This window comes from Pieris brassicae, chromosome 2 (assembly GCF_905147105.1).
Source record: "Pieris brassicae chromosome 2, ilPieBrab1.1, whole genome shotgun sequence".
Lineage (NCBI taxonomy): Eukaryota > Metazoa > Arthropoda > Insecta > Lepidoptera > Pieridae > Pieris > Pieris brassicae.
The window spans coordinates 2,688,356-2,705,524 of NC_059666.1; the positions used below are offsets into that span (position 1 = coordinate 2,688,356).

Below are 17,169 nucleotides of genomic sequence, written 5' to 3' on the forward strand. Positions count from 1 at the left end.
AAGCCCTCAACGTCAACTAGATCACAGTGTACGGAAAATAGATTTTTGCGATTTAACGAATTGAAACGGTTACATTCAATTCTTGTTGTGTTATGTTTATGTTATCTATTCATTTGTAGGTGTGTGTGTGTATACAATTATTTTTCAATGTTTACCAGAATGTGTAGAATATTAAAGTATTTAATTTGTATGTAATTTTTTAGCATCAGCCCGCTTTGAAACCAGAGTACAAATTGTTGAACAAGGAATAAAGGACATATCCCAAGAATTAGTCAAACAGGTATTATTTTGTTACACATTACTTTTTATATTAATATTTACTTTATTAGGTTACATTTATAAGTCTGTTATATTAAAAGTTAAAATAAAAATAAAAATTATTTTAGATTACGGGGTACTTACAAGCATCGAATATCACTTTACACGACGAAGTGGAAGTTCTAAATATAAGGTAAAATTAACAATTTACTATATCTTTATATCAAAGCGACTATTTTTGGGAATAACAAGTGGCCTATCCGCTAGGGCGTCTATGTAAGTTCTGACGATATACAAATATGTCACATTAGATTACAATGGACTATCAATATTTGTTGTTTATTGAATTCGATAAGTACACACTACAGATATTAAAGCATAACCAAGAACTTCAATCAAAATCTTATCAAGTCTTTCGAATGATTTTCCATTACTGTAAATAATTAACTTTATTTCATAACGTTTATCTATTATCTAGATTAGAATTGTGAAAATTCTATACAATTAACATTTCTCGGTATTTAATGTTGAATAAATTATATAAATGTCGGTTTCTTATTATGGTTATATACGTATTTAAAAAAAAATACTTTTTCGCTCATATTAGTATCTTTATACGTGTGTATAATTAACACAACTATAATAATTCAATTTATCAAAAGCGACCCTTAGTCCATGCTTAATAATTCAGTCACGGTTTAACTACCCCTTAGTTAACCAGTGGGTTTTAGTTTAACTAATTTAACGAATGAGATGTTTATGAATAAATTAACTTAATTACTACGTAATAAGTAATCTATAACAATTTTAAAGGTAGACACGTAGTTTTAAGTTTTAAGCCGTTTTACTAACGAGCGTTTCTTTTTATTTTAATTGATATATTTTGCAAGGACTAGTATACTATTTGTGTATATGTATACATATTTGTATTGCTTGTTTTAATGAATTCGTACAAAATATTCATACGATTTTTTTCAAGGTGTGAATTGATATAAAATGTTTGTGCGAACGTCGCGTCGATAATAACAATGTATACATTTATATAACCTAATAATTTCGATTAATAAACTAAAAAAGAATGTAACAGTTCTACGGGTAAGTCTCGCACCGCCTGGGTGAGAGTTTGGAGTGCAAGGAGAGAATCTGGAGCTGTGCGATCAGCATTGGCCCGTCTTGCGGTGGCGCGTGCGCCGTCAGATGCTAGAGCACTTCGTCTAGTCCCTGATACATCATATTTACACGTACAGCCTGCTCTTACGCTACACGTAAGTAAACTCACTATTTTTATAATTAAAAACGGCGTATTTGAAAGTTTTTCAGAATGTATTAATTTAAAATAAATTATAAAATTTTATTTGTTATAATTGTTCGGGATGTGTACTGTAACTCCCATTAATAAACCCGCGTCAATCAAAGGAAAATAGTTAAATACGTAATTAAAATAAATCTAAGAAAGCCTGAGTGAACAAAATGCACAGTTTTGTTACTTAAGGTACCAAAGACCTTGTCGTTGGTTTAATTCGAAACGAAACTGTAATTGCTACATGCTTCATGGGTTACGATGCTTAAAAATTTCATATACAAAATTACTCTTATTGATTTTGAATCTCGTGGCAATTAATGATTCCCAAGTAGAATGAAAAACTTCACATCACCTTAATTTAATTACATTTTATTGCGGTCAGTAAATCACGGGCGTGACAAATATGGATAAAGAGAAGTACTGACACTGCAAGCGTGCCAGAAGTAGCCAACACTTTATACATTTCGCATATACGTAAAATGTACGGCTCTGTAGCCGAACTACAAATTTAAAAAAGGAATTGTGTAATATTTTTACTATTTTATTATTGCGTAATTTATTAAGGTTAGTAAAGACTAAGACATATTTACTTAGATTTTACTTTGAAGTACAAAAGAGACTTACGTATTTTTTATGAGGGTGGTCAAAGTTTACTCACTTAGTTATCCGCCTTTGGATAGTCACGTGTGTTATTACGAGTAATGTTATTGGCGTTTTGCAGAAATTAATAGTAAACCAACGTCCTGAAGTGTGGGAGGGTTCAGAGTTTATACTCAGTTGTGTTGCGTATGGATCGCCAGATATATCGTTTACATGGTTTAAGGATGGCGTGAAGATTAATTTTAATGGAACTAATAGGTTTGTAGTTTGTGATCTACCCTTCTCAATAAAGTGCCCACTCAAAAACCGGCATTTCTAGATGCTATGGTCTTCCATCTTTATGGACTGAAGCAGCGTGCATGAATGCTTCCGTTATTCAGTAAAAAAAACTTAATGAAAAATAAAATGTCATAAAACATATTATTCATACAAATATAACGCGCCGATGTTAGCGGTTCATACATGTCAAACTCATGGTAGAAATGTCCTCTATTTTAGAGAAATCTGGACTCGTACAGTAGCAGAAGACGCGTTAGGGCGGCGTATGTCTGTACTAGGTGTTTCAGAAGCAAATAAATTAGATAGTGGGAAATGGTCATGCGCAGCTGATGATGCGGGAAGACGACGATGTAGTGCCTTACGGATAACTATACTTAATCCGCCTGATATAAGGCTAATGCCATCGACGTTGACTGTTAATAAGGTATGTACAATATGACATAAATTTCGATAATATATCATAAAATCGCTTACCCGTTGGTCTGACACAATTATGACAATTATGGATCTCAACAACCCTAATGCACTCAGACAAACTGAGGATACACTGGTGTGGAGTCAACCTTTTGGTTAGGGCTTTTCTAGACAGGCACCAGTAATAAAGACTACGATGAAGAAGATCACGATAAACGTGATCCCTAACATACTTACGTATGCAAATTACGTTCTTCATTTCGTACGTTAAAAAAATTCACGAAATATTATGAAGTAAGAGTATGTTACTTAACATATCTGCAACTTTTTTAGTTTCCGTTATTTCCTCAATCACAAATGTCGATGCCATGTGTCAGACACAGAATGCTGATCACCTATTTGTCTATAAAATAAAAATTTATCGAGAAACGTTTGAAGTCTGAAGCCGAGACCCATTTAGGGTCGTAGAGATATTATATTATTAATTTGCACAAAACTAAATAATTACTTTGACAGATTTACAGAAATTATTAACACTGTCGTACCTTTACTTTCGTATAAAAACATAAAGAGAAACATAATTAGATTGCTATTGTGAATTCGAATCTTTTTGGACGTAGGGAGACAATGTGAGTATTACATGCCTTGCTGGAGCGGGACGGGTGCACGGTGCCCTAGGGTTCAGTTGGGCAAGAGAACGTGGTTTGCTCCCTCTTGTACCAGGAAGGGAACTCTGGGAAGATCTTTACCCAGCAGGGAGCTTGCTTAGACTGTTTAATATACAGGTATTTTACTTATGTAATCGTGTATATTTAAAGCCTTAATGGATTTCAAATTAATTACATTATTTCACTCTTTGAGACTTAAAGTCACTCACTGATATATGCATCGGATGGTCGAAACTCGGATTAATCCTTCAGACTTTTAATTAATATTTATTTAATAAAAGCCCTATAAATGGAAATCACGCAACAATTATGAAGCCTATTAATAGGTTTTAAGCTCTCAATCGTAATACTGGAATGTTTTAAAAAATGGGAGAGATAGCATGTCAGTAAAAATTTCAGAAATCTGGTGAATTTCGTTGCCAAGTGTCTTCAGTTGCTGGTACCAATTCGAAGTCTATAAACGTATGGACGTTAGGGGCGATGGACGATGCGTGTGATACTGACACATCTCATGGTCTCCGTTGGGCTAGAACAGCTCCTGGAGCCAATGCTATAGCGAACTGTCCGCCTGGATACATTGGGGAAACTAGTAGGTATGCCGATTTATAGTATCAGGGATTTTGGAAAATATATTTTAATTAAACGCGTAATATTTATTTATTGTGTCCAGACTCTAAGCCGCCAGGATTACTCCGTAATAATTTAAATATTAATTCTTTTTTATTCCAAGTGTTCGCATCAAAGGCAGCGATTAAATTGACATTGCGTTTGGTCACTAGATAACGTTATAGTTCCTGTAATCGGTGCTTTGTTAGAGTGTCAGGTCTAACCAATTATTGAGTCAGTCACTTGAAATCGATATAGATTTTACAAAGTAATGGTACTAGCTTATTGTCTAGGCCTCACCGCGTTTAGAAAGGGGGTAGAGATATCTAACTTAAATTAAATTATGGTTGTACCAAAAACAATAGTTTTCTACTATGTATGGTATACGGTAACCATGGCTGCTTACATATCAAAAACAAAATATGTTTATTGCAATTTCGCGCACATTATCGTTTGTACTAATCCCCGCATTTATAAAAACTAAATCACAATTTTTAATTAATGCAATGCATTTTAATGAGTTTTTTTCAACACTAGTTAGTTAACTAATTTATGTTTTACGAGAAGTCGTTAGTTAAACACTTCAAGTTGTGGTCTAAGACAGACGCAAAGCAACTCAGTGTAGTTAAATTCACCATCTACAATAATATTATAAAGAGGAAAGTTTTGATTGTTGTTTTTTAATTTATTTGTATTAGCGATCCATATGAAAACTCTAACAATGTAACGATAAAGATTTGGAAACTATTGACAATACAGAAAAGTGATACATATACATTTGTAGAACACATCAAAAGCTTCCAATAAATCGACGAGTAACTAAAAAATTATTCGAATTTAAAAGTCCTAAAAGAAGGCTATAGGTTTTTTTTTTATAATAGTAGAAGAACCACGACCTTTATATAAAAGTATGTGGAACATTCATGTATACGTATAGGACATTAATTTACCTTCGAAGGTTTTGCGAGCCGAAAACAACACAACACAGCGTGAAATGGAATTTACCAAATTTTTCGGGCTGCATTGCAGAGTCGTTGCGAAGCATTTATGAAGAGGTATGGCACATGAAGTAAAATACTTTACATTTCGTACATGTATTGCTTTCACTGCTTTTCTGTAAATGAGCAGATTAGCTGAAGCAGCCGAAGCAACACAAATCTTTTTGTGATTTTTTAAAGTTAAGCTCTTAATCTTCTTACTTGACAGAGACGTATAAAACCTAAATCCTTTTTAATGTTTTTTGTGATGTTTCCGATCACTATTTAAAGAGATATTAATATCTTAAAAGACATGTAAATGACAATCGATAAACATATCAAAGGATATAAAAATGTCTACTTAAAATTTAACTTGTTTAACATAACATTATTTACAGTTATGAATTATTTTACAGTTTATCAGAATTTCCTATGGTTATTCATGGGAATTGATTCAAAATATAGCGAGGCAGTATGGGGCTGTACTCGCATCTCTGCCAGCCTTACCAGGGTCAGCCAGTCTCCCCCTTGATCATTCTATACAAATGCTGAACTTTCTACGTTCACCAGCCTCTAAAGGCGCTGAGAGAATTAGCAGTACTGAGCCATTGTTACAGATTTATGACACGTTGTTGAGGCACCCCGATGCTTTTTTGGATGAAGAGGTAATATTTTAAATAAGTATTAATCTCAGCAGTATTGGTCTAGTGGCTATAGCGTGTGACTATCATCCCTAAGATCGTAGTTTCGATCCCCGGCTGTGCACCAATGGACTTTCCATTCTATGTGCGTTTAATATTCGCGCGAACGGTGATAGAAAACATCGTGAGGAAACTGGCTCAGACCAAAAAAGTTGATGAGTCAGGCACAGGAGGCTGATTTTCCTATTAGATTGACAAATGATCATAAAACACATACAGATATCCCCAGGGCTAAAATGGTTGTAGCGTCACTGATTTCTTTCTTCTCTGCCTTTTCTCGTAGTTAGAGTATCCCCGGGAATCAAGTAGCACATAACATGTTAGTAATAAGATTGTTAACTTATTTACAGGACACTAAGGACACACGTGTCATTTTAAAATTATGCTGTATCCTCAATGTGATATCAGAAGAAAAGTTTTCATAGGAATATTACTTGGTACTTTTATTTAGCTTAGCTTAGATTTTGTTATAAATTTGATAATTAATTAAATAAGATATAATGTTTGGAATAATCTCTTCTTTTTACCTAAAGTGACTAAATATTTTTAGAAAATCTATAAACTGCAGAATGCAATAGCAGATACAGCATCACTGAGGACAAATTTTGAGAAAAACTACCAAGAGTTTTTCGTGAAAACCCATCCAGTCCTTGATGATGCCGCGCATTTTGATTTTCCAAGACAGTTTGGGCCTCAAGAGTGGTCTCTGTTATCTGTAGGAGTTGAATTATTGGACCGAGCAGAGAATGTATCAGTAGTGGCTGTTTTGTATAAGGATCTTGCATCACGCTTACCGTCGCTTCGAAGATCTGTAGAATACAAGTGAGTATAATAATAAAAATAATATATTTTGGATAAATAGTTAAAATTAAATTTGTAAACAATGAATTAATTATTTTATATAACAAGAAAAAGAGCAGGATCCTCACCGTTAAGTGATACCGCCGCCCATGGACACTCACATTGTTATAAGGCATGGGAAAGAAATGCGTTGCCGGCTTTTAAAAATATTATTCAGGTACAAGTCTTAATTCATTTTTAATAAACTAATGTAAACTGGCGCATGGGGTATTTATATTTGATTTTTTAAAAGTCCGAATTACCGAAATTGATAAATGTGGCATTTTAGAAACACTTTGAAATGCGTAATAACTTTTAACTGTATTTTTTCTAAAAATCAAGATAAAACTTAACGTTATATTGTTTATATCAGAGTTACAGTTACCACTGGTTTTCATTGAAAGCGTTTGTAATCAGGGCTGGTCGGGAAGTGGAATACCGAATGTCATCTGCGCAGACGCAGCTCTCGGCCAATGGAGATAATATCGATCCTACAATGCAGCATACTGTAACACTCTTATTTGTACACCGGAAGAATTATAGTTCTATAGGTAAATATGAAATATTTTTATTATTAGGCATTTCCATATTTCGTAGTGAGATTTTATAACAATAATTTCTTCTTTAAATTAATTTTAAAATGTACTAGAGTAAGAACAATCGCGTAGAATGATTTATCACTTGTAGAAGAGCACGAAATTCTGAATTAATTCAATAATTAGTTAAATGGAAATTCATTTTTAATTAGTTTATGTTTAAAAATGTTCATTAAAGCACGATTGTATCAATTTATAAACTACAAAATATTGAGGTTTCCTTTGAGATTTAAAAATGGTTTATTGAATAATCACAATTAATTAGCGCAATAACCACGTGTATCGTGTACATTGACAAATAATTTTCTATGAAATATATTTAATAAAATACTTGTGAAGTGAGGTAATATGGTTTTTAATGATCATGTGCATGGGAGCACCGTGACCCATAGGGTATGATTATTCATCCCATGATTGGGTAACGGATTCGAAATTCTTGGCTGGGCCTTAAAAAATGACACATATAAACTAGCTATCTGAGAAGCGTTGTTATTTCTTCTTTAGGGATTTAATAATGACAGAAACTGTTGTAAAAAATAAAGCGTATTAACGGTGATTTACTACAAGTATTTTAGTTGCCTCATAAAAATTTTCTTGGATCTACTTTGTTTTATAGCGTCAAAGCTATCATGTGCGTTACGCACGCGCAATGAAGCAAGCTCATGGATTCGCAATGCGTGTGAAGTGCGGATACCGGAGCCCACGCACGTATCGTGTCGGTGTCGCGGTCTTGGAACGTATGCATTGTTCACTGTTGCAAGATCAACGCTGGTAAGTAATTCTTTCCTTGGTTTTTCATGGGTTTGAAAAGTGTGAGATATGTGAGTCGGGAAGAATACATTTTATTAAATCTATATGTAGGTTACATATTTCTTTGGCATTTTTGAAATAAGCAGGGGTGTTCTAGGGCTATAAGTAATTATTCATAGTGATAAACAAAAATCCTTACTTTAATTTTAGCGATTATTATCAAGATATATAAGAAAAAAATACTTAAAAACTTTTATATTGATTAAACAAAACAAAGCAAAACAGGTATTTTAATTAAAGATTTGGTAATAGTGAGTTTAAATATCGGAAAAACTCAGCGAAATTTCTTTTTACTTACTACTTATGAACTTTCCTAGATTTTCTAAACTTTGGATAACTTAATATTGGATCACCGATTTGCTGATTCAATTCCTACTTTCTAAAGAGTTCAAATTAAACTCTAGATCAGATTAAGGTTTGCGAAAGTTTGTTTCATAATGGGGTAATACCTAGGTAACAGTGAAAATGTTTAGAAAATGAAAAACGGCTTAATGTAAAAAGGTTTCAATACTTTTATTGTTTTCCAAAGTAATCTCCGTTCCTCTCTACACATCGTCAGATCCGATGGAACCACTGAAAAAGGCAGTGAGCCCATTCTTCCTTAAGGGTCTCTTGTATGGCATTTTCATACGCTTTCACCGCATCTTTAGGACTCGTAAAGCGAATACCTTTAATTTTTTTTACCTGTAATTTTATCTTTAGCTCTTGGGAATAAATGAAAGTCGCAGTAAGTGGTGTAAGTAAGCCTACAACGAAAGTCATACTAAATCATTGACCGAAAATTTTCTCGCGTTAGGTTCATTTTCACGTGTAACAATAGTTTTAGATTTGCCGCCAATTCACAAAAGCAAATCACAAATGAATGCAATATACTACATTAGGTTAAGAGTTCTAAAATTGAAATTCAAAAAAGTTTTCATTGGCAATGTTTCTAACTGGCCAGTTCTAAACATTTCCAGTGTTACCCACGTAGGGGTTACGCTAAGGTCTTTTTGCATTAACCTACTAAATATTTATGTTGTATATTGTTTTTTTATATTTATATAATATCGTATAAATTTGTAAATAATATAACCTTGTATCGGGGGATAGAAAACTGGTATATGATGTTGGTAAGATAGGTAACATTTATTAATAATACAAAGCGATATAGATTGGGTATAGGAAAAATTTCCATACAACATTTCTTCAATTTAATTTCAACAGACGCCTGCATAACAATAATAATAAAATAATTGTATATTCAATATATGTTTTTACGAACCGATTTAAGTAAAAATACGTGTGTATGTTCCTAGCTCTTCAATAACAAACTGGATAGTTTATTTCATAACAAATAATATTTTTAAAACAGTGGAATGAACAAGTTACTTTAGGTATTGAGTATTGGTTAATGAAAAAAATTTAAAAGGACAGACAGTTGCTATAAATTCAATTTTATACAACTTTAACTTCGTGTAGCGTCATGTATGACAGTCGGATACGCCGTCAGCTACATAGGATGGGAAAGAATATGGTTTAAACATCTCAAATCAATTCAGACAGATACAGAAAAGGACCTACGCGGAGTGGTGAAGATTACCGTGGGTTTGGGAGGAGCTCTCTGTCTTACTGCAGCGGCTTTGCAATTGATAGCGCTTGTGCCGGCACGTAAAGCTCATTTGCCTACATTACTAAAGGCAGCAACAGCTGGTACGCATTCAGCTGCTCTGTTTACGTTGTTGGAGTGTGAAGATGGGCAGGTAAAATACATCTCACAATACAATGATAATATAGTCACATAAATGTATTTTTTTATTCAATATGAGAAGGGGTTCTAAGGCTTATGTTCTAAGGCTACACAGATGGGTCTGTATATGTTGCAGTTATGTTTGAATTAAAGCTTTAAGTGTATCAAAGAGACATCGGCTATGACTTCGCAGTGTCATGAACCAATATTCTTATCTGTCAATTGAAGTTTATTTCATTTTCTTGTTATGTTTAGAATAAATTTTAAATATCTATGCATAGTCTATTGAATTGGCTTATAAATGCTACCTGGTTTATGACAGGAGGAAGCATGTCCCGGGGCGTTAGGGTGGGTATGTGCAGCTTGTTGGTGCGCTGGTTGCGGCGCGTTATGCGCTCAGCCGCTTCTCTTGCAAGCGGAGTTGGGGTCCAGAGCGCAGCGTGCGCCCTCTGTTGGTCTATTAGCAGGTAAATAATAATTAGATAAACGACAATAAAACTGAATGACTATACTTTAAAGTACTAAAATCATGATTTTATGCGTATTTTTATTTAGTTTTGTCAGAAATCACCTTGGCCAGCTAGAACATAGTTTTTTCCTGCTCTTTCCATTGCTTTCAGCGTAAATCAGAGCGGCTGTCATATGCCATTAATTATAGAAAATTTTACTCGTATTTTATATATAAAAACTAATTTACCAAACTGAATAGGTGTGTGCATCCTATCTTGGCTGACAGCTCGCCTATGGGGCGGCGCCCCACTACAGCTGGGATCCGCCGCCCAACTTGTCTGTACCGCTGGATGTGCTCTTCTCACGTTATTATGCCTGGCTCTGACCTTGTGTGCCACACTGCGACTTAGGATCATAAGGCATAAAGTGCCTGCTGAACGACGCTCATATTTTAAAGACAGGTATGTGTCTAGTAGTTAATTTCAGTTTGTTGTTTCATTTATTCAAATTAAAATTCAAAGGGGGTAACCGTAGGTATTTATATTATTACAAAGTACATGATAAGTTTTTTTGTCTACCAATCTGAAACTCAGATTAATTTCGTACGTAATCGAACCAAGAATTGTAAGAAAAAGTTGTGATTTGTTATGTTTAATAGGTTTCTACTGATTTATTATATATAAAGTATATTCCATAGGACTCGTGCGATTCGTCACACTGTGATATTGTTAGTAACGACATCCGCAGTACAAGTGGCTGGAGTCGCATATGCGCAGCCAACAGATCGTAATGTGGCGCACGTCGCAACTTTTGCATCAGCCGCTCTTGCAAATGTAAGTTTGTCTCTTAAAGGTCCAAGATTAATTTAAAAAAATGGGTTTTTATATTATCTTCCCATCTAATCACATTTTTTTTTTTAATATATCCAATTTGACTATTTATTTTTCCTTTGTCACACAATTAACAAATTAGAAGACAATATACTTTTACGTCTTCGTACTAAACATTACAAACACTTTGAATAGGCTAATTGCCTTGGTCTCACAAAAGTGAATGCATTACATAAATACGCTGTAATTAAGAAGGCTTATTCTTAATAACGTTACATTGTATATAGGGCCTTGCAATATTCCTTTGCTATGTGTTATGCGATGAGGAGTGCATACGAATGGCGCGACGTGCGACGTCATTACCCGGTGGCAATAGTTGCCAACATCAACGTGCACCTGACACTTCGCTTAGCTGTAAGTATTAATTCAAAGCACATAATGTCTTGTCAAATTAGTTTTTCGATATAAAAAAAAATGTATGAAAAATTATTGTTGTACAAATTATAGAAAGTGATTTATACGACTCTTGATTTGCCGACTCTTAGATTTTCGTATATACTTCAATTAATTTTGATAGCCAAGTATAAGATAGCTTAAATTGTATTATTATTATGTAAGCTTAAAATAATATCAGAAATGTGTCTGCCACAATTGAAGGGACAGAATCCCTTAATTGCAATTGGAATGTCTTTGTATTAGTGTATATCAAGCAGAGTGGTGAAGTGGAAAGCTGCGCAGGCGCTGAAGCAAGTTCGTCTTCACCGCTTGCCACATATCCTCACGTGCTTAACAGTCCAAGTATATACAGGTAATATACAGTTCAATAAACTAAAGAATAATTAAGCTATCTCTAAAATTTACATAGATTGAGCGTAGTGAAGCGGGTCCTTCGGCCCATTCTATGGCAGAACTGGCAATTATTATTACAAAATAAAACGAAATTACTACAGGATAATTATGAAAGTACCACAATATAATAAATGATATAAAGTTAGATAAATCTGATAATTATCTTAAATAAACAAACCATTTTGTTTTCATTCTATTACACGATAATTGAACACTTCAAAGCTAAAAATAAGAAAAACATTTCGAATAACTTAATTTTTTTTTGAAACTTAACACTAAATTAATAATTAAAGAAATATTAGTATCGCAATGCCAGTGTTAAAACAGGGACCAAGTATTTGTTTACATTTTCTTTTTAATTTTTTTTAATAATAAAAACCTTTGTAGGGTTAAGAAAATTGTAAAATACAAATTATATGTATGTAGCATGATTAAATGATTATAGAAAACATACTTCTAACAAAGTTATAAAATTGTTATATGTGATTTAACACAATAAACAAATTATAACTCAAGAACGCCTAATAAATGGCACCGTTCGTGTCTATGTTTTTTCACTACTCTGAAAGTTTTTACTTAATGTAAGTTTAAGATATACTAGGAGTCAATTGACCTGCGGGTCTTAAACAATACTGCCTCTTAACAGCTTAAAGCTGTTGACCCGTCTTCTATAGTCTATAGATGAGAGTCGTTTACAGGGATAGATTTTAAGTAGCGTTTTTGTTCGAGAAGTGTACTGGAGAATGTGCTAGAAATATTGTTTGTGTTGTAATGCAACATTGTCAATATGTACGGGTAATTGTAAAGATTTGGTTTTGAAGAATTCACAATTATTCTGTACATAGTTCGTTCTCGGTCTGCGTCTGGTTCTTGATATTGATTTCAACCGAAACCTACCGTATTCAGCGAAGAGCCATTTGAATCGTCGACAACCAGTCACTTTCCGTGCGGCTTGATCTCTTGGCGAGAGACGTCGGGTCTATCTGCATCTTCTACCGCATTTACCATGAAGAGTGTTCAGAGGAGTTGTTCGGTCTAATACCTGCAGCTGAGTTTCAGTATCGGACGTCAAAGCAACTGAAAACAACCGACTACATATATATACTATTTAGTTTGAAAGAAAACACTTTTTTATCGGATGACAAGCAATTTTCACATTTGTAAGATATATAATATTGTTAGATAGAGAAAATGTAAGGTTGCGCAATTTTTTTTGGTACATTTACTTAAAATATATATACTTATCTAAGGATTAAATTTCATCAAAATTTCGTCCGTGGTTTTTGAGTAGTTCACGTATTTCTGAAGAAAGGAGGTTAATATTGTCGACATGTATGTGGATATTGTTTAATGTTTCTCGTCTTTTTTCGGTATTTTATAAATATTGCTATACTAATATAAAATTATTTTCAATTGTAGGAATGAAGTTGGAAATAAAATCAACTTCAAAAGCAAAAAGCTGGGACTAAACGAGTTTTGTAGAAAACTAATTATATTTTGCATTCTCCAATAAACTTTTTTGAAGGAAATTGGAAAATGTTTATTGTTACTACCTTGCTATTAGATATTTCTATTAAACAAAGTAATTCTATTCAAAATATAGGTATTTTTCTAACAATATAATTGTTTATCTACTTTTATTTTGATCCATTTTGAGTAGCGTCTTGGGCCGTGGGGTTCAACTGCAACTAATTAAATATTTATGATGGCGACTGGTAGGTGACCCCAGAGTTCCTGCTTTACTCGCTCAACGAGTGCCGCCAAAGGTACACTACCACAGGGACCCAAATTCTTTAATTGATTTTAGGTTTCTATTTATCCATTTTTAATAATTATTACTGTAGTCTAAGGTAAATACTCTAAATATAAGAAAGAATCTACAAATTATTTAAATTTAAACTAAGGAATTATATCTGATATTTGTAATGAAGCAACGTTTTTTTTAATTTTAACAGAAGACGCTCCAATCCTGACATCCGTGCCGATATCGTACGATGCGTCGAATACCGGGACCATAGCGTACGATACGACAACAGTGTCACGCGAGTGTGTGATTTAATACCGCACCCTGACCCCCATTTAGCCCGAGTGTGCGTGGAAATGGGTGCAACTACCCCCATTTTAACGTGCTCAGTCGACTTCGAGCCATACACAAAACGTTTCGACACCCCAGAAGAAACTTGCAACATCTGCGTACAATCCAATCCCGATATATCCAAAATTCCCTTTAAAAGTTGCCTCAAAAAGTCAAAGGATTTAGCGTCTTCAGTATCCCTACCTTCAATTGAAGTGAAAAGTGAAAATTTCAAGACTAATATCGAACAAGTGAATCGAAAGTGGAATAAAGCGTACGATTCTAGTGAGACTAAAGAAGTGATAAATAAAATAACGAACGATCTTGACTTTTTATTGAATAGGACTCTGAAGAGAAAAGATTCGACAGAACCAACTTGAATCAAAGTGTAAATAGCTTAATTATTATAGGGTATATCGAATTTTAAAAAGAATAATACAATCTCACTATATAATATATTTATTAATCAAATATGTTTAATTTGTGCTTTTCTTAACTCCATAAATATTCAAAGAAGCATCTACTGTTTTGTTTAACAGCGTCGTTCATTAAGAGTTGGCAGTAACTTAAGCCAATTAGTAAATATTCACCACACAACTAAATTAAATTTAAAAGCTTTCATAGCTTTAAATTCGGTATTGGAATGTTTTGAGATCTATAATTATTGACACGATGAACGATTGTGAGTAGCTGTGGACTAATTTACTTCACGTTCATTATTATTCCATAAGAAAGGGAGCGTTGAAGTATTACATAACGAATTTTTTCCCCTTGTAAAATGTTACGATGCGGGGCGGGGATAGAATTACGTTTTATAGTTAATATTATTTTCCACTTTACACCACATAATGGTAAGTTTTAGGTATAAAGAGTCACTGGGGTTGGTCACGAAACGTTTTGCTATTGGATACAGAAAACGTTTCGGCGGCGTTTCATAGGGGGGGGGGGGGTCCAAGAATCTCCAAAAATTGCGTGACGTAATATTTGAACACTCCCAAAGAAGTACTTCAGAGCAAACTAATATTTCGTTAATACTAAATATTTGAGGCTTTCAGAGTTAAGTTACATTTCTCATTATAATATTTTTATTATATCATCCTCAAGCCGCAAGCGTATAAAAATAAATAAATGAGTTTGAACCCAACCTCCACCCAATTTCTTCAGCACATGCAGAGAGATATTAAGTATGATTATATAATCATAGTGAATTGCGATACATCTTGTTGAGAGCACGGCAGTGCTGATAATACCCTAGCTTGGTTATCTATTCTTAAATTTATTAGCGATATCGACATACTTCTGTACAGATAAAAACTATAATTGTTAAGAAAATTATTGTATTTTGTAAATATGAGATTTAAGTATTATTACAAATATACATTTAAAACTATCTTGGTTTCATTTGCTATTCCTTGTTTCGTTAAAGTAAGCCAAATCTTTGTCACGGTGAATGAGAACATCGTTAGGAAACCGACATGTTCTAGACTTGCCTGTAACGGAAATAGATCGACAATATATGAAAATAATTGAAACTCAAGACTCATAAAAAGTAGCCCTACTAGATATTATAATACAGTAATATTACTTCAGTTAAAATGTAGTTAAAGAAAGCCTAGTGTACCAATAATTAAATGTATAGTAAAGTTTTTCGTTAGTCTACAACAAACCAATAATAGTGCCATTTCATTGCATCTATTGGGTAAGTAAAAAGGCTATCGTACTGATAGTAACGGCTTTTGATATGTCATTTGTCGTCCGTAGGCGGGTATTCGATCAAACTTTTTCACGAAACGAAGCGCCTAATGTATTTTTTATTACGATCTTTTTCGCTACACTCATAAAGGTTAACCTCAGATAAGATATTTATTTTTGACAGATTATTATGGTTATACGACATCATTTACTTATCACAATTTCAATGATTAGGTTTCATAGGACTGCAATGATGAAGACTTACGAGTCTTTGACGTGCAGGCCTCACGATGTTTTCCTTCATAGAAAAATTTAATGAATTCCACTCTATATATTTAGTTTTTATAAAACTGATACCTTTAGATAATTGTCGAATAAAAATATCACCAAAACACAATATTTATTTTTGCGATACAATTGCTACCAAACTTTGCCGCCTTCATATTGTTTCTGAGAATTGAGTGCTGTGCACATTTCGAGGGAACAGCTGAGAAGGTGCAATGACTGTGGATGAGATTATATTCTTATCTTTAACCTAAACTGGACTGTATCCAATTATTAATACAACTACAATGTACGGCTTATAAAAGCAATGTCATTATTGTATTAAATTCCATTCAAAAAGTGCAGAAGCAATTAGTTTGCGTATTTTAATAATTTACAGATATATTATCTAAGCTAAAATGTTTCCTTGAAAATTGGACTCAAAGTTCTTTATCTTAATTAGGCATAAACCGTTTGCTACAGTATCTTTAGAAACAAAATATATACTTTTTAATATATCAATTTATGACTGCTATAATAAGGTTTATTTTATTAAGCCCGTACTCATTATCTCGGAACACACGGTGCCGTCATATACACCTCGTTGATATTTATGTAATAAGGCCGTAATTATAATTACAAGGATACAGGGCCAGCCCATTATGGATGGGTAGGATAAATATTATCTAACTTTATTACGAGGATGATTTTTCATTTTATTAATATTCAAGACGAGACAAAATTATATAAATCGTTTGGAAAATATACTCTAGAAGGTCGTTATTTAAAAATGTATTAAATATTAGAGTCTCTCTTGTCGTTTTGGGAGTAAAAGATGTTGAAACATGGCGGAAGATAACGTAAAACGATTTCTTTGATTGGCAAAACGGCACTACGGATCTTGTTGCGTAAATGTAGGGTTAAGATGCCACTCACTACTTAGCGAAAAGTTTCGTCTTTTGTTTTACATTCTCTGTTCTCGATTTATATATACATATCACTATATCACCATAAACTTAAATATCTAAATTCTGGTATAACATACTTTTGCGACATAAAATTTTCAATAAACGAAAAAAAAAACAAAGGTTCAGAGTTAATCTTTAATCACATCATTGTTCAAACTGGACAGATCGCAACAATAAAGCGGAAGTCGAAGCTTCATAAAAATATGTACTGCCACTCAGTTATGTACAATTTGTTTTTCTGTAGCCAGTAATGGCGTCTCC

At 33.4% G+C, this 17,169-nt stretch overlaps 1 protein-coding gene across 1 annotated transcript in view; it reads left to right on the forward strand.

Annotated features, from left to right (window-relative positions):
- Positions 1-14,725, forward strand: part of LOC123718591 — a 56,678-nt gene extending 41,953 nt beyond the window's left edge. Inside the window, exons 7-25 of the mRNA XM_045675240.1 lie at positions 204-280; positions 387-451; positions 1,346-1,523; positions 2,283-2,419; positions 2,660-2,864; positions 3,475-3,639; positions 3,922-4,115; positions 5,087-5,183; positions 5,522-5,770; positions 6,357-6,628; positions 7,064-7,197; positions 7,859-8,013; positions 9,594-9,794; positions 10,104-10,248; positions 10,491-10,692; positions 10,929-11,064; positions 11,349-11,475; positions 11,761-11,869; positions 13,866-14,725. Coding sequence (XP_045531196.1) covers positions 204-280; positions 387-451; positions 1,346-1,523; positions 2,283-2,419; positions 2,660-2,864; positions 3,475-3,639; positions 3,922-4,115; positions 5,087-5,183; positions 5,522-5,770; positions 6,357-6,628; positions 7,064-7,197; positions 7,859-8,013; positions 9,594-9,794; positions 10,104-10,248; positions 10,491-10,692; positions 10,929-11,064; positions 11,349-11,475; positions 11,761-11,869; positions 13,866-14,364 — 3,347 coding nt within the window. The 3' untranslated portion in view covers positions 14,365-14,725. The remainder of the gene's footprint in view (positions 1-203; positions 281-386; positions 452-1,345; positions 1,524-2,282; positions 2,420-2,659; positions 2,865-3,474; positions 3,640-3,921; positions 4,116-5,086; positions 5,184-5,521; positions 5,771-6,356; positions 6,629-7,063; positions 7,198-7,858; positions 8,014-9,593; positions 9,795-10,103; positions 10,249-10,490; positions 10,693-10,928; positions 11,065-11,348; positions 11,476-11,760; positions 11,870-13,865) is intronic.
- The last annotated feature ends 2,444 nt before the right edge of the window (positions 14,726-17,169 follow it).